General features: G+C 41.7%; 1 protein-coding gene across 1 annotated transcript in view; it reads left to right on the forward strand.

Moving 5' to 3' along the window:
* MYO9A (myosin IXA) overlaps nt 1-18,155 on the forward strand; it is a 190,647-nt gene that overhangs the window by 72,330 nt on the left and 100,162 nt on the right. The window contains exons 6-9 of the mRNA XM_075160600.1: nt 1,260-1,316; nt 5,241-5,338; nt 9,835-9,961; nt 16,816-16,905. Coding sequence (XP_075016701.1) covers nt 1,260-1,316; nt 5,241-5,338; nt 9,835-9,961; nt 16,816-16,905 — 372 coding nt within the window. The remainder of the gene's footprint in view (nt 1-1,259; nt 1,317-5,240; nt 5,339-9,834; nt 9,962-16,815; nt 16,906-18,155) is intronic.

Raw genomic sequence — 18,155 nt, forward strand, 5'->3', positions numbered from 1 at the left:
AATTTTTAATAATTAGGGTTAGTATTAGAGGGACCATTTAACACTGGGAACTATGGAGAAAATGGCTCCTTTAGATGTGTTCAGGGCATCATTTCCTATTAAGGCTTTCTGACAATGCAGCAGCAGCTTTCCCATGCCCCCTGGGCAAAGGGAAAAAAGGAAAATAGGGAGAAAAAAGGAAAAAGAGGAAGTGGAGGAATAAAGAAAGGAAACTTTGGAAACATAAAAGGGGAAAGTAATAAAATGGCCCCTGAGCATTTACAGTGGCTTCTTAAACGTGTCTTAGAGAAATCCCTGCCTTTTTAAAAGGAAAGAGAATGAGCTCAGAAACAAACCTCAGTTTTTAACTAAAAATTAAATATTAAAATGGAAAAGCTACAAAAAATTGAACTTCCTCAGCTCACGTTGTGTTATGCAAAACAAATGTGCATTTTATATTTCAGATGAGCAATAATCTATTCTGATATTTCACCAAAATGTGCTGTTACTTTGTTGATCTGTAAAGGCAGGGAGCAGGTTGGAAAAAAAAGATTGTAATTTTTTTTTAAAAGCAAATTTACTTAAACTATCCCCTGAGTTCGAATGACTTCTCCATGTCTCATACCAATGGCAGGTATACCGACCGTTGCATACCGTGCAACTTGCTGAATATTTTCCGTGCTGGTTATTCACATGTATCCATTTTGAAATTAGTGATTTGCAGGATTAGGTCCTTATTTTAAGTTCATTAAGAGCTCTGCTGCCATGTGTCTCTCCCTCTTGGGACTGGTGACTGACATGTCCTTTGACTTCTTTCAACTCCATCCCTGTCTGATTGGTAAAAGATACAAATTCCTTGCTTTTTAGCTTTCAAGTGTTGCTTTCTAATGGGTCAGAGAATCGCACTTTTCCAACACTTACGTGTGCCTAGAGGTTGAGAGTAGAAACAAAAATCTGCTCTTCAATGTGATTTTACATCAATAGCTCTTCAGCTGTAGGTAAACCAAAGGTTTCTCCAACCGTGAAGAAAAATAAAAGATCTTAAAGTCCATTAAGCTTATTGTACGAGTCTTGAAAACACTGTAAGCAGGAATCAGAGCACCATAAATGCAAAAGCATTATAAATCTTACCTTAAAAAAAAAGAAAATAAGGAATGACTACTCGGAATAACACCATTTATTTTACTTGGAAAGTCAGCGTTGCTGCCCTGGTTAAAGAGCAGGTAGTGGGAGTTATGGTTGGTCTGAACACTACTTAACCCGGTCTGCCTTGCTTTCAGATGACAAAGAAACCCCTCAGACAGAGCTGGGATGATTATTGCTATGACTCTGAGCCGGTCAGTACAAGTACCCCCATCTTCTGTGTTGCTGGTGCGGGGCTGCTGCTCACGTGAATTTGTTAGGTGCACCAAGACCTGAGCAGAAAACAAAGTCAAATTAAGTTTAACCTATTCATTATCCTCTCCCTTCCTCTGCCCTGCAGTGGTGTCGCTTCTGTATTAGCTCATGACAATACAGATGTGTTTTCCCTTGCCCTTTTTTGGTTCCTTCCATCTGGAAAGCTTCTTCAAGAGTTGGATATGGTCATCTAGTTTTAGCAAACTAAGTTTGGGTTTTTTTGTTCCTTCTTGGTATGATACATGATGATTTATGGAAATTGTGATACGGCAATGTGAAAATTGAAATTCCTTTCCAATAAAACAGCAAATCAGTCTCTCGAAGCCCTTCTGCATCAGTTCATGATGGTTGAGGCAGTGTATCTGCTCTCCAGCTTCCAGGGGAAAAAAAGACAAAACCAAAACATCCCCCTAAAACATCTGCGAGAAAATCAAATCCTGATATTATTTGGAACAGAAAAACAATTCCTTCTCCTATTATAGTTCTACTGAGATGATCATCCTTTCCAAATGGATTGACCCAAAAAAGGGAACGGTGAAGCTTCTCCCTCTTACCCAGCTTCTCCTCTGCAACCAGGTCGGAGGTGGTTGCTTCAGTTGGCAACGTGCTTTGGGTGTCTGTGTGTCCCGTGATGGTCTCTGTTGGTTTTGTCTTGCACGGGAAAGCATGTTTCAGATCAGCTGCATGTTGTTCCTGCTAATTTTGCCATGTGCTTAATGGTTGCTGAACTCTAGCAGATGCATCTGGAAGAGTAAGAGGTAATCTGTGAAGGAGTTGGGTTTCACTCAGGCTAAATAAGCATCTTAAGAGCAAGATTTCAGCTGCAAAATCCTTAGGAGAGGAGGAGGGAAGGGGAGTCTAGCCCTTCAAGGTTTAAAAATGTTGAATGTTGTATTGACATCCTTCATACATTAGCATCCTTAATACATGAGCATCTTTAGAGGTCCTACAAGAGCAGGGAATGAAGAGCAGATGCTTTTCTCTATACCTTAATACACTGTACTATGTTGTGAAGACCTTAATTGCTTAAGGAATGGGTTAGGACAATTTACTGGAGGAATTAAAATTAAAACAAACCCCTGATTTGCCACCTTCTTCTGCAGGGGCCAATAATGCCCTGCCAGCTCAGGACCTTGGGACTTACCATGTTATGCGTCCTTATTTTGCACAGCAAAACCACGTGCTGTTACAATTTGGCTATTTATCTGGTATTTTATTTTGCTTGGGATCATTTTCTGTGATATTTGTGGTAGATCACATCTTTGCTTCAGTTGATGATTCACTCTCAAGCATACCCTGGACCTCTCCCCATAACCACAGACTCAAACTGCTGCAGACGTCCGGTTTATAAAGATACCCTATTTACTTTAAAACTTCCATGGAAATCCATGGATTGCTTTGATGTGACGGTAGTAAGCAGGGGACTCACTTTTGCTGGGAAACTAATTGCCCTGGTGGAATATTAATGATAAATTTGGTCTGTGGGCATGGACTTTGTGATGCTTCTCTGCCCTAATACCAAGGAAACTCCTTTTTTTTTTTTTTTTTTTTTTTTTAATAAATATCATCCATTTATCATCCATTAGGAAACAGTACAGAGCTGAAATACTACAGAGAGCATCTGCTTTTAAGTAGATAATTTGCAAAAGGCCTTTCCATGCGGATTAATGAGTTTGGCAATTGTTATGCAAATTGTTCACTAAATTGCCTTTGGCGTAGATTGTGCTACTTCGGAGTTGTCTATGGTATTTCACTGTTGACTCGTGACTCTATTTTGGATGAATGATGCCACAAAATGAAATTGTCTTCTGGAATGTGGAGCACCGCTAAAAGAGACTCTTTTTAAAAAGTTTTTAAAAAGACTTATTTGCAGAATTTGTGGGTGTATTATTGTCCTGCAGGCTCCAGGTCCCACCTTAGCGGGTGTGAAAACTCCTTCAGGTTCTCCTTAGCGTATGTGTAGCGGCCAAGGAAGCCGGTTGGCTCAGGTTTGAGTTCAGGAGGGACAACTTCTTATCCTGATATTTTATGGTGTAAATAATTCCATTGCTGATCCCTGATGATCTTACTGATATATAGTGTATATATCTTTGCTGCATTCCTTTGGGTAAGGTGTACAGAGAGCTTATATGTCTGTTAAAATGGGTAATTTTCAATAGACTGTTCAACATCTCTAAATTCACTTTGTCCATGCAATATTAAGTTGTTGTCCCTGAGGACCATCGATAAAAAATTTTAGATTTTCTTTTCCAGTTGAACTTTTCTAGCTTTTAGTCGAGGGGATAGGACGATTGTGTGTGAGGAGTCTCCTATGTTGAAATAAATATCTTAAATTAGAATTTCTCCCCATAATCAGTAGCTATCACTGCAATGATGCTACGGAATGAGATGAAGAATGTACCACTGATACAGTTGTCAGGCTTTAAATGGGGATAGGTGCTTTGAGACAGGAAGCTGATAATATAAAATAACATTATTCTATATATTCTATATTTGTGATTTATTCTATGTACTATAAGCGAGTACGAGTGTCTCTTCAAGTAACAGTCATCACCCTGTGACTACTTGGTGCCTGTTCAGTGACGTTCACTGTAGTATTCCTGTAACTCTGTTCAGTGCGGACTTTCAGAATTCATTTGCGCACGCTTGCTCATGTGGTAAATATGAGCATTATGCTCATTTAAGGAGCATTAATTTGACTGTGTTCCCTAACTATTGGTGCAGGACAACATTAGGTGGGTCCAGAATGTCATCGATTTCCCTGAAAGTATCAATGACTGCCGTCAGGTTGGGGAGTATCTGAAAAAACTAAACTGTTCAGACACATTAGCCTCCAAGAAATATAAAACGTAGCGGATTTGAAATTCTCTCAATGCACGCATTTTTAGAAAACTTCTTGGTAGTTAGAATAAAGTGAGTGAAAAATATATTTAAAGCTTTCCCTTTCCTATGCAGGATTTAATTCACTGATATTTTACATGAAATTGTGTGAATTCTATTTTAAAACTGAATTCTTCCTCTTTAGTTACAGGAACTGCTAACGGACCAGGACTTAATGTGGAATAAACTTCCTGTAAATGTGTAACATATTTCATCTTGTTGTTAATTCGCATCCTTTTTGTATGCTAATTGTCCCACATTGACGAACTCTCGCCATACTGTTAGAATAGTGTGACTCACCTATTGGATTAGAGGTTAAGCCTAGGAAATGAGATGTATCTCCAGGAAAAAATAGCCAAAAATGTTATTTTGGAAAAGGTATACCAACACAGTCCCCTCTGAGGTCCAGGCTATTCAAACCAAGCCATTTGTGGTGGAGATCTAGTGTCCTTTGAAAGATTATCTTACCGTGCTGGATAAAAATGCAGTATATAGAGAAATGTTTGTGTATACAATAAATAATTATTGTATTGAAATTTGCACTCTGGTTAGCTTTTCCATAAAGTCCTTGGAGAAGCAGATTCTCCTCAACAGCTTGATTTTTTAAAAAAAAAAAAAAAAATCAAACTTTTAATTGTGCGTACTCTTTCTAATATTTAAGAAAAAAAATTATGCCTTGCCACTGGAGCTAATCCTGGTCTTTTATTGTATTGCATATGTGTTTCTTGCTGTATCTGCTATGGTGCTGTGAATCCCTCTGTCCCTGGGCTGGGTGTCAGGGGTAATTAGCCACAGTTATTTCTGATAATGTCAGTGGGGCCTCCTGGATATCTCATTTCCCTGTGCCAGATTGGAAACGTTCTAGTCACCGATAAGAGGCATGGAAATCACTAAATGATATTTATGAAGTGTTGACCTGGCCATCTGGACTTTTCTGATCTTAATTTCTTTCAGTGCTAAATCTTTCTGTTCGAACCCAACAGGACTGCTTTTCCGTGGAAGGCGAGGACTTGAAGCATGACTTTGAGCGGTTACAACTGGCCATGGAGATGGTGGGATTTCTTCCCAAGACTCGCAGACAGTGAGTTTATTTTCCATAGTGTGAAGATTATATTAGTTAATTATGTATTAGTTAATATAATCTCCATAATCAGTGAGAGAATTCACCTGACTTGGGCTAACAAAACTATTGTGCTCTACATACATATCAGGCCGGTGAGAAGGAATAATTGGTGACACACTGGAAAGAGGTTGCCCAGAGAAGTTGTGGATGCCCCATCATGGGAAGTGTTCAAGGTCAGGTTGGACGGGGCTCTGAGCAACCTGATCTAGTGAAAGATGTCCCTGCCCATGGCAGGGGGGTTGGACTAGATGACCTTTAAAGGTCCCTTCCAACCCAAACCATTCTATGAATAAAGACACTTGACCATTCATACAGTAAAGGAGTAAACAAAATTTAAAGATATAAACAAAATATGCCCATCATTATTGTAGTTAATGATTCTCTTTATGCAAATGCAGCACTGGCAGGAAGTTGGCACCCTGAAGTAGTTTTCAACTGTTCATGAATAGTTACTCTGCATGTCATAGAATCATTAAGGTTGGAAAAGACCTCTAAGATCATCGAGTCCAACCGTCAACCCAACACCCCCATGCCCACTACACCATGTCCCTAAGCGCCTCATCTACACGTCTTTTAAATACTTCCAGGGATGGTGACTCCACCACTTCCCTGGGCAGCCTGTTCCAAGGCCTGACCACTCTTTCAGTAAAGAAATTTCTCCTAATGTCCAATCTAAACCTCCCTTGGTGCAACTTGAGGCCATTTCCTCTCGTCCTGTCGCTTGTTACTTGGGAGAAGAGACCGACCCCCACCTCGCTACAACCTCCTTTCAGGTAGTTGTAGAGCACGATGAGGTCTCCCCTCAGCCTCCTCTTCTCCAGGCTAAACAACCCCAGTTCCCTCAGCCGCTCCCCATCAGACTTGTGCTCCAGGCCCTTCACCAGCTTCGTTGCCCTCCTCTGGACACGCTCCAGCACCTCCATGTCCTTCTGGTAGTGAGGGGCCCAAAACTGAACACAGTATTCGAGGTGTGGTCTCACCAGTGCCCAGTACAGGGGCACGATCACCTCCCTGCTCCTGCTGGCCACACTATTTCTGATACAGGCCAGGATGCCGTTGGCCTTCTTGGCCACCTGGGCACACTGCCGGCTCATGTTCAGCCGCTGTCAATCAGCACCCCCAGATCCTTTTCCTCTGGGCAGCTTTCCAGCCGCTCTTCCCCAAGCCTGTAGCGTTGCCTGGGGTTGTTGTGGCCCAAGTGCAGGACCCGGCACTTGGCCTTGTTGAACCTCATACAGTTGGCCTCGGCCCATTGATCCAGCCTGTCCAGGTCCCTCTGCAGAGCCTTCCCACCCTCGAGCAGATCAACACTCCTGCCCAGCTTGGTGTCATCTGCAAACTTACTGAGGGAGCACTCGATCCCCTCGTCCAGATCGTTGATAAAGACATTGAACAGGACCGGCCCCAGTACTGAGCCCTGGGGAACACCGCTCGTGACCGGCCGCCAACTGGATTTAACTCCGTTCACCACAACTCTCTGGGCTCGGCCGTCCAGCCAGTTTTTTACCCAGCGAAGAGTGCACCTGTCTAGGCCGTGAGCCGCCAGCTTCTCTAGGAGAATGCTGTGGGAGACAGTGTCAAAGGCTTTACTGAAGTCCAAGTAGACCACATCCACAGCCTTTCCCTCATCCACCAGGCGGGTCACCTGGTCATAGAAGGAGATCAGGTTGGTCAAGCAGGACCTGCCTTCCATGAACCCGTGCTGGCTGGGCCTGATCCCCTGGTTGTCCCGGACATGGCTCGTGAGCGCCCTCAAAACCAACCGCTCCATGATCTTCCCCGGCACCGAGGTCAGGCTGACCGGTCTGTAGTTCCCCGGATCCTCCTTCCGGCCCTTCTTGTAGATGGGCGTCACATTGGCAAGCCTCCAGTCATCCGGGACCTCCCCAGTTAACCAGGACTGCTGGTAAATGATGGAGAGCGGCTCGGCAAGCTCCTCCGCCAGCTCCCTCAGTACCCTCGGGTGGATCCCATCCGGCCCCATAGACTTGTGAGCATCCAGGCAGTGTAGCAGGTTGTTAACTTCTTCCTCTTGGATTATGGGGGGTTTATCCTGCTCGTCGTCCTTGTCTTCCAGCTCAGGGGGCTGAGTACCCCGAGGATAACTGCTCTGACTACTAAAGACTGAGGCAAAGGCGGCGTTGAGTACCTCAGCCTTATCCTCGTCCTTGGTGGCAACGTTTCCCCCCGCATCCAATAGAGGATGGAGATTCTCCTTGGCTCTCCTTTTGTCATTAATATACTTGTAAAAGCATTTTTTGTTGTCTTTCATGAGAGTGGCCAGGTTGAGTTCTGAATGTTGTCATGAATCCAGATCCTGTTTTAATCAGAAATCCTGATTATTGGTATCGTACTTAATCCTTTGCACGCAATTGCTGGTTCTGTAGACTCATTTCCAACTGGCCTTCATTCACGAATTCACTGGAAGCGCTGGTTGAAAAACTGGACTTCTTGGTTGGGTTGCAATACTGCCTTCCACTGACTGTGAGGAATTACATGCTTCACGAGGGTCATCTTCAACCGAAACCACAAAATAATTCTTCTCGTGTTGATCGTTAGCTTGGAAGTCCTGAGTAGGTTTGAATGAATTTGACAAATATGTTCCTAAGGTTAATAACGGGCATAGAAAAATATGTATTAAAAAAATGAGCTCAAAATGAGTATGATTTTGACATCATAAGAATTGCTGAAAAGCGCATCAGTAGCTGGAACACAATGAGAAATCTTGTGCTTTTTTGAGTCAAAATGTTCAAACAATAATTTAATGAACGTGGTTCTTTCTGTCTGAAATCCCGGAGGTTTATGGGGGAACAGAGAATTACTGCTTTGTACTAGTGGCACTTGAAAGCCTATTCATCACCTTGGGTAAAAGATGTTTAAGATGCTAGCACACAACTTTTTTTTTTTTTTTTTTGGCAACTGGGTTGATGAGCTCCTGTTCTCTTAAGCATCATTTTTCTTGCCTTTTTAACATGTATCTGAGCCAGCAGGTTAGAAGCCCTTAGCTGTGAGACATCGTCCTGCTTTCTGCTCCAACAAGAAATTTTCACCCAGCTGAGAATCTTTTTCACAATCTCATCCTTTATCCCTACCTTGTAACAAATGAATTATGAAATTAAGACTGCTTTTTCTCTATCCGTTCCACACGCATGGATAAGCCCAAGTATACATCCTTTTAATGCAAATATGTTACATGTCAGCGTGGTTCCTTATCTTTCAAGAACCAGGTTTCAGTGACAAGGTTTTTCTAAAGCCTCTTTAGGGTGCAGGTTGCTGTAGAGTAAGGGAATTTAATTGTCAGAGTAAAGCAATCAGTCTGGACTGAGCGGAATTGGATGTCACAGTAAATTCACGCTTTTGATTTACTGTGCAATAACTTTTCTTGGCGCACAAGTTCTTGTATTTCTCCTAGTGAATTTTGCCTGTCAAAAAATATAGCGGATTCTTCGCTATATGAGCAAATTTATTCTCCTTGGCGTGGTACAACTGTAACACGAAAGAGTGACCACCTTCAGCTGAGTATAAAAAGAAAGGACATTTTAAGTATTACTATACTTGATTGTTTATAGCAAAACATAGGGTTTTACCTTTGTGGAAATGGTTACAGAAGAGAAATGTTTATAATTGCATCCCTGTAATTCACGATAAGGAATCAGTAACTCTATTTTGGAGATAAGGAAGGACTGGCTTAGAGACGTGCAGGTGTTTTGTGCAGGCAAGCTGGTGGCAAGGCTAGGAATCAAATTTGATTTTATTCATTTTTAGCTCCCCGGAGAGTGTAGAAATAGGGACAGAAGTCAGACATGACTCAATAGTCTCAGAGCTACTTTTTTAGAGGAGTGAGAATATCACTTAAAAATGATCAAATTAAAAAAAAAAAAAAACGGCTGGATAACTTTACTTGAAGTGTAACATCTTTTCTCTGTCTCAGTATGCTTCTATGTTATAAAAGCATTTATGCTTTTTTGTATAGGCTTCTTATACAAACGAGGGGACTAGATCTGAGGAGGTGATAAATACATGTGCCAGGGGCTAAGAAGGATCACCTGCATGGCTGAGTCCAGTCTCCCCCGTAATTTGGGCAATTGCATGACATTTAGATACTTGATCTGGATATCTGGATTACTCGAGGATTTCTTTTTTTCTTATAATATGGGGTGCCATTTTATAACCGTGGGTTTGATGTGTTAAATAATTTTCAAGAAAGCCGTACCAATGCAAGTTTGGTACTTGAGTAAATGAAAATTTTTTTTACATGAGGCAAATTGGATGCTTCATTTCAGCATCATTTTTGAGGAAACATTTGGAGATTTGAGACATAAACTGCTTCGGATTGAAAGAGGAATGAGTCAAATACGAAGATGGCACTTGGATGTTTGGGGATGTGGTTTGCTTTTTCATTAGCTTTAAGAAAAAACAACTGAGTGAAAATGAATTCTCTCAATTTTCTTTAGAATTTTCTCTCTCTTGTCGGCGATACTACATCTGGGTAACATCCGTTACAAAAAGAAGACTTACCGGGATGACTCCATCGATATTTGTAACCCTGAAATACTACCTATTGTGTCGGATCTGCTGGAGGTAAGCCTTCGCATTCCATCCTGTAATGTTGACACCTGATGAGCCACCTCTGTTTTGTAATAGCATTTTTTTCCAGTTTCACTGAAGAGTAACTTCTCTTGTGTTACCGTTCATATGGGCTGTTCATGTTTGCCAGTGGAAAGTTATAAAGATTTTTTTTAATGAGGTTTTTAATGTAGGGTTTTTTCCCCTACCCTTGAGCTTCAGGTTTAATTGACTGAAAACCCTGTTTCTTTGATTAAAATTTGAAAGATTGCAAACCAGTTCTAGGCGGAAAGCAAACCTGCCATTCAATGCAGTAGTTTCTTCAATCGCCAACCATCAGCTCCCTCACCAAAATTCCCTGATGCTCCTGAAATCTGTTCCAATATTTGTACAAGAAACTAGAGCAATTGTAAGACTATCAGCCCACTCTTCTGGTTCAGGTGGTGACTGTAGGAGATGCTGAGCTCTCTCACCATGTTTTGCTGTCTGTTGTTACCCTGCCAGCATCCACAAAGACTGTCTAGAGATGCTGGAGGGTGCATCTCATCCCTTTAGTATACCTATTTATGGACCTATTATACATGCTTTTATCTAATTCTTTTGCGAACCTGTTGATGTTCGCTGTTTAAGACCCTTTACCAGAAACCTTTGTCCTCTTTGAGTCACCGCTGTGCCGGTATCATTTGGGAAGGGTTTGTAGGTCTCAGCCTGGATGGCCCAGGACCATATCCAATTCTGTTAATCAGTGCAAAAGCACCAAGTGAGTTCTTAGGAGAGCTGCTCTGTTAGCCCAAGCAGGTTATGAAGCTGTGGCATTACTTGTTCGTGAGAAAAGTCTTCACGTCAATAAGCCAACTTGTCCTGCGCTTGCTTTACGCGTTCAACACCTCTTGACATGATAGAGGTAGCCAGAAGCTCTCTTTGCCTTCTCACTTTTCTTGAAACGCTCTAAACCGCTTGTAACTCCAAAGGATGCTGAAATATACTTGTGGTTGGTTAAAACAACTATTATCTTTATCCCTTTCTACTTGCTGGATGGTGCGGAAGGTTAATTTTTACTAGTTTTATGATAGCATCAGAAGATAACTTGTCATTTTGTGTACACATGATGCTCTTCCCATTTCTTCCCTTAAATAACAGTTGTGCTATCTCGCTACCTAAAGAACTCAGGAATTAGCTGTCACAGGTTTTCATAGCACTTCATTAATGCTTTGAATTTAGCGGGGGGGAAAGCTTCTGTAAAATATGGGTATAAGCAGCTGGATGCTCTTTGCATCTTGGCCTTGGAGATTGCAGAAATAAACAGAAGGAAAATATGAGTTTGGAGGAGAATGTTGTTGGTCTTACCCTGTTAAAAATGGCCATAGCGAGAGTGCCAAGTCATTTAAGAAGTAATTGTTTTTTAAAAAAGTTTTGAATAAGAGAGTGACTTAGAGATCTGAAAAAGTTCCAGGCTTTGGGTCTTTGCCCTGGCTTTCTTCTGCAAACAAACCCTTCTGCAACATCTGCATGCTGTAAGGTATCGGGTTATTTTTTGCACGTGTACATGTGAAATGATGCATCAGTTGAGCCATATAGATCCAACGGTGGCTTAGTGCCATGGTCTGGTACAGCACAGAGCATGGATACCATGCTCACTTGCAGATAGTGTCAACAATATGTAAAAAATATATAAATATATATATATATATATATTTTTACCTTCACCATATATATATATTTACCTTCACCATTTTGAAAAAGCACTAGAATCTGGTGTAGCTGAGCAAAGTGATAGATTTCTGTTCATCTTTGTAATTCTTTCGCAAGCTAAGTGACCATATACAGCATAAAATGCTTGTTAATTAGATCAGGACAATGCAGATCTGAGGTATGATCTTGTGAAATACATTGCTGGGTTTGGGTAGGTGGTGTTGCTTGTCCTTAAAGTTGCATTTATATGGTAATTTATCCATGGAATTAGAGACATTGGTTGCCTCCAATATTGGTTGAAACATTTGACACTTTGTATTTTGTCTCATTTGGGTAATTATTTTTATTACTCTTTTTTTTGTGGTCACTGAACAGTATACAGTTTTGCTTTTCACACCATTGTTGCTGAAAATGTAAATTGGCTTGAAAAAGTTATTAATCCCCTCTCTAGATCTTGTCATTACTCGCAGAGACTGAAAAATCATCTCGGAATAAAAATAATATTAGCTGACAAATAGTTTAACTTCTTTTCATACAGCCACTGGCTGCTTGGCAGGATGGTCTTGAGCGTAGCAAAATGATGGAAGAAACCAGCTCTGCTGTAATCTGATGCTTACTTTGAGGGGTGGTTTGGTTTGGGTTTTTTACCTTAAAGGAATCGCTGGGTTTGTTCAGTCAAGGATTTGACATGGAAAGGAGAAGCAAAAAAATCCAACTGGACTTGGGGGAAAGGCTCTGAGAAGCAGGAGCTGAATTGACCATCTCTGAGACCAGCCAAGAAGAGGGGATGCAGAGGTCCTCCTGCACAGCACCGATGGGCGGTGGCCTTCATGGGGAGGACGGGAACCAACAGCCTGGCTGAAATGAAAAAATTACGCAAAGCTAAGGTGTTTTCCCCCTCCGAAGGGAAGTCTGGCCCAAATTGTGGTGAGCTAGCTGGTTTACATCGGAGCCTCTGAGCTTCTAAGGACAACTGGGGCAATTTCCCTGCTGCAGCAGATAATGCAACAACGCTGAACAGCTATCCTTCCTCTGGATAACGAGATTTGTGTCCCTATAAAATGAAGCTAATATGCAGATTTTTTTTGAAGGAATCTGGGAGGAGATGATGCTCTGCAATGGATTTGATTTTTCTTAGATACCAACAACCCCATCCAATATGTTTTTGGTTTATTAAAACATTCAGACCAGCATTTGTTGAAAAAGCAGACTGCAATATAGGATTTTGGCCAGACTCTGCAGATCATTGTTTCATTTACAGTAAGACCCTGATTCCATGGGTTTTTTTCAAGAATAGACATAGCGTGTGGATTATGTGAGGCTTTTGGCAGGTTTTTCACAGCCTTTGTTTAAACTTTGCTGAAATACCGTGCCGTAGTGTGATGTCAAGGCTGCCTGATGGATCGAGCAGACGTGGAGTCCTGTGCAAGTGCTGCAAATATCACGGGTCCTCTGCAGAAATCATAGAGGATTGTGTAAAACTGGGGAAAGCTTTTTTGTTTCTAGGGAAAAGCCTGGAAAGGCTCGTTTGTGGGCTTATTAACAAAAGCAATCTATTGGAAATGATCTAGTTGACCTTAAGAGAGACTTTTTTTTTTTTTTCCCGTTAGAAGAGCAGGAACATTTTAACTGTGTACATTTACTAATACTGGAAATTATATCTGTGGATGGAGTGAGGAAGGCAAATTCTGCCTTCACTGAATGGAGCAGTTTTATATTCAGTTTTTAGGCTTAGGTAACCAGCCTCAATGCAAGTAAAGGTAAATATAGGTTATCAAATGCCCTAAATTAGTTTTGCCAGATCTCTTTTTTGCATTGATGATGTTAGCTTTTGGAGCTAATGTCTACCTCCATGGGAGTTTTATGTACTCAAGTTCTTTTTCTACTAAAAAATTGTCTTCAGCTTCCCAGAGGGATCCCACAGACGTTGTGCTTCTTGTGTGATAAACATCTTGGAAAGTAATTGGGGAGCAAAAGGGAGGTGGGGATTACGAGGCAGCCAGTGCTTGCATCCAGCCTTCTCTTCTGGATCCGTTTTCCAGATGAAGTTTTGGGGCTTGTAGAATCATAGAATTGGGTTGGAAGGGACCTCCAAAGTTCATCTAGTCCAACCCCCCTGCAATGAGCAGGGACATCTTCATCTTCATCGGATGCGAAGTTCCGAGCCAGAACAACTTTCTGGTTGTTTGAAAGAAAGTCTGAAGAAAAGGTTCAGATCTTTTTCAAGAAGAGCTGATAGAAATCTGAATTTATTTTCTATTACTCCACACCAGGCAGCTTTTGAACGAGCACTCAACGCTGTAATCCCTTTCTCAAATATGGGAGGAGAGACAAAAAGCGATGTTTTCTTGCTCTCAAGTTGGAAATGGTTCATTTTTCTTCAGCTGCTATAACATAATACCCCAGCATTACTGGAGAAGCAATCTCCGCCTGCCTTGGCTCCAGCCCAGCCCTTGCGGGAGCCCGCTGGCTGTCTGCTCCCCGCTGCACTCCGCCGACGTTTATAGCCGTGGCGGCATTGCCGGTCATCCTTCACTGGGCTTTAGAGCTCTAGTCATCCAGTCCTCTCAGCGTTGCTTCGACTTGCGTGTGGCAGTGAAGTCTTAAATCTGTATTTTGTCCCTGTAATTAAGATATAAACTCCTACGGGCCGTGTAGCTTTTTTTTAAGAGGGAGAGCAGGACTTGCCCTTCAGCACCAGAAAGCAAAAATCCATGAAATGTAACTTAGAATTGTAACTCCCAGGGCACAAAATAAAGAAATCAGTTGTGTTCTCCTCTTTGCTAATCTGCTAGGATGGTTTTTCTCTCTTATTTTAGCGTATCACGCTTACTGGAGGAGGAAGCATGGGATGTACTTGATGGGGATGCTGCAAGTATCTCCATGCACCAGCTGTCCTTAGTCATCGGCATGCGCCCGGTTTATCTTTAGAAAGCTCCTGTGGCTCCTCATTGGCATCAGGAGCCAGCTACCTTCAAGCTGTGGCCTTAAATGAAAATTAGGATAATTTGGCTGTACCCGTGGTGTTGGCTCTCAGAGGTGATGAAGTAATCAAGATCAAGCTCCACTGGGTGGTAATTGCAGGCGGAGACCCAGGGAGATGCAGGAATTACGTTCCCTTCCTTGCCAAGTATGTTCTTGTACAGGAAGATGATTCGATGCGATCCCTCCGGGTCAGCTCGCAGCAGGTCTGGAGATGAAGGATGCACATCTGCAGGTCTCATCCATCAGGAGAGCAGAGGGAGAAGGAAACCAGGGTGAACGTTAGAGGGGGACGGTGAGGGATGGCGTGGGTAGTTGTTTAAACCTTTTAAAATCGCTGTGTTTGCTGACAAATCTGGGACTTGGAAGCGTTTAGGTTGTTTAGGAATATTACATTGGGCTGTTTTGATTAGTAACCATCTGATACCCCTCTGCCTTGTTGCTTTTGATAATTAAAGAAAACCAGTGTGCTGGCTGCGGGTTTGCAGCATCCCTGAAGTGGGATAACGGGTGGTGTAAAACTCACTTTTGTTCCAAGCTGTGCGACTGAGGGAGGGCAGCTGGTGGTCCCACAGCTCTGCGTTTTGCCTGCAGAGCTGAAATTTTAAAAATCACCATTTTGCTGAATGTAGAGGAATAGAAACCAAATGTGAAAACTTGCTGTGGATTTCCGGATGAACCAGAAGATTATTTTTCAACGTCAAGGTGTTGACGTTCGATTTCCAATGACGTAGATCTTGCTGGTAGGTGAAGGTCATATACAGGTGACTCGATGTTTTCTGCTTTCCGCACCACAGCAACAAGTTCTTATTAGTGGGTCTTGCAGCAAAAGTCAGTTACATAAAAATGCACTGGAGTTTATCAGGGAGACTCCCATGACAGTATTTTTGGTAGAAAGTAGTTCTTTGTACAGAAAGGCATCATTATTGCGATGGTTTGTGAGATTTCTTAAGTTCCACTGGTTTGTTTGCATTGCCCTTCAAACTAATTACTGGATTAAACCAGTAAGTCAAAGTACATAAACCACTAAGTTTCCCGTCATTCGCATCAAATCATAAATGGTTTACCTGGGATAAAAATATGGCTTGGATGGCTTCAGAAATATGGATTTGATGCTTCTAGTCTTCATCAAGAGATGTTCTGAGCAGGTCTGGTGTCTGCATGGAGTCTTTCAGTTAGGGTAAGTAGCTTGTATAGTCTTCAGTGCGGCTTCTCAAGCAGCAGCATCTCCGTATCAATCCATAGCTACTAACTCTGGGCTCAAAGATTTTCACCAGACTTTTTTTTACATTGAAATTTAGCAAAGAGCAGTCAACAACTCAAAGTATTTAGGTCTAAGTTATGTGTAAGCGTATCACCTCTATTCTGATAGAGAGGGCACGCTTCTGAATTTCTCTGGGGGATATCACAATAAGAGGGACTTGAAACTTGAAAAAAGGCTTTCTCCCAACAATTCGTGGTAGGTACTGGTTAATTTGTTGGCACTGTTCACCTATTTGCCAACGTGTCTGTGTTTACACAACTGATTTTTTTTCTGCAAACTGGTTTCTGTTACAGCTGATTATAGATTGTCGCCTTGCCGGGAACTGGTGTCTTTAGGGAGGAAATATCAGGTGCGAATAGCAGAGTAAATATCAGGTGCTTTTCAAAAGGTTTCTTCCTCCTTCTAATTCCTTTCCACCCTGAAAAACACCAAAAAAACCTCCACGTGGATGTCTCTTAAACTGATGACACTATTTTGCTTATTTGTAAGTAATTTGTATGATACCATCTTGACAACACTAGAAAGTTGACTTATTTTGCCAACAAAAAGTGTGGGAGGGAGGAGCTGCACCGGGAACGAAGGAAAGCAATGGGAAATTGCTAGAAATGCGATGACTGAATGTGGAAGATCAGGTTCCCTCAAATACCGTGGTGTCTGATTTCTGATGCTGGATTTATGTGCTGAGTTGTCTCCTCCCAACGGCTAGCTTGTTCTTATGCTTTGAACATTAACTCTGCAAGGGCTGGCAAAAGTGTTTTAATGGGTTTTTTTAAAATTAAATTTATAAATTTAAAATTTATGAAAATATTTACACTTACAAATTTTAATTTTTTAAAAAAAATTAGATTTAAAAAAATTTATTCCTAGAGTAATCGTTAACATCAAGATCATGTTAAATGATGATGTTAAATCATTAACATTTTTGTTTTAGGTGAAAGAAGAGATGCTGTTTGAGGCCCTGGTTACCAGAAAGACGGTGACAGTAGGAGAGAAGCTGATCTTACCATACAAACTAGCAGAGGTCTGTACATGATGTTTATTATTAAAAGGGCAACTCTTGGGATGGTTTTCAATGCTTTGAGATGTACACTCGGCTCTGGTAGAGTTTCTTTCCGTTTTTATTTATTTATGTAAAAATAATGTAGGAGAAGCTAATGTGTACGAATCTAGAAAATGATTGACTTTACCTTCTACGCCATTCCTGGAAAGCAGGTTTGCACTTTATTCTGTGATAGTCTTTAACTGTTTTAATGACTTACAGTTGTGTAAGTGTTCTCCAAAGCAGAACTGTGCGTTGCTGAGCGTATATGATACAAGTAGTGGTCTTCATATGTCGTTCCTTAAACTGTAGCACTGATTCATCCCACAGCACAGTGGTGACCTAAAGACCTCCGGGAGATTTTTGGTGGGGTCCTAAGTGCCTGTGTTAGTCACGGTTCTTGTATGGGAGGAGCTGGAGATCCTCTGTAGGAGGTTCCCATTGTCTTTTCTTCAGACCTCTCACGACCTGGGTCCTTCTGTGATGCTTTGGAGCAGCCACAACTCGATCAGCCGCTCTCAAACTTGAGTGTAGTCTGCGCCGCTGCTAGCCGTGGGGCTGGCACTGCATGAAATGTTTAAATTCTCCTTTATGGTCTCTCGTAGGATTACAATGTCAGCAAACACGTGGTTTCCAGGAATTTTGAATTATATGCTGTGGCCGGTAAACAGAAACACCTCTATTTTCTTCTTATATTCTCCAAAGTATATAAGCTCTATTCTGCTGCAATACTTGTTTTGGCTGTTTCTGCATCTAGTGTTCTTGTATCCCACCCCAGTTGGGAACATTGAGAATATTGAGCGTGGCATCACACCGCGCTCGGTCCCTCCGTTCCCCCTTGTTGTCATACGGTTGTATAAGAATTTGCAGCATACTGAGTAATGTCTCTGAGAGCAGTCTGTTGTGTCGCAAATAAGTCAGGACATGGTGTGTTGTCATTAGGGTCAGCTGTCGATATTTTGATTCCTTTTTTCCAGGAAAAAAAAAAAAGAAAATCTTTTCTCCCCTTTTGAGATTGTGTGTTTAAGCTCTAACTGTTACTGAGCCTTAAGCTTTGCAAGTTAAGTGTTGCCTTTGTGCAAGGCTTGAATCTCCCCTGACAAATGCTCTTACTGTGTCTTTGTGGTGCGCATATAATGGATGTGGTATTTGTGTTTTTTTCCTGCGTCTTGGGCACAGACTTAAGCAATTGCTAGAAAAGTTTAAAATGTAGCTATAACCACCCTTCTGCT

The sequence above is a fragment of the Calonectris borealis genome, chromosome 11 (genome assembly GCF_964195595.1).
Source record: "Calonectris borealis chromosome 11, bCalBor7.hap1.2, whole genome shotgun sequence".
Lineage (NCBI taxonomy): Eukaryota > Metazoa > Chordata > Aves > Procellariiformes > Procellariidae > Calonectris > Calonectris borealis.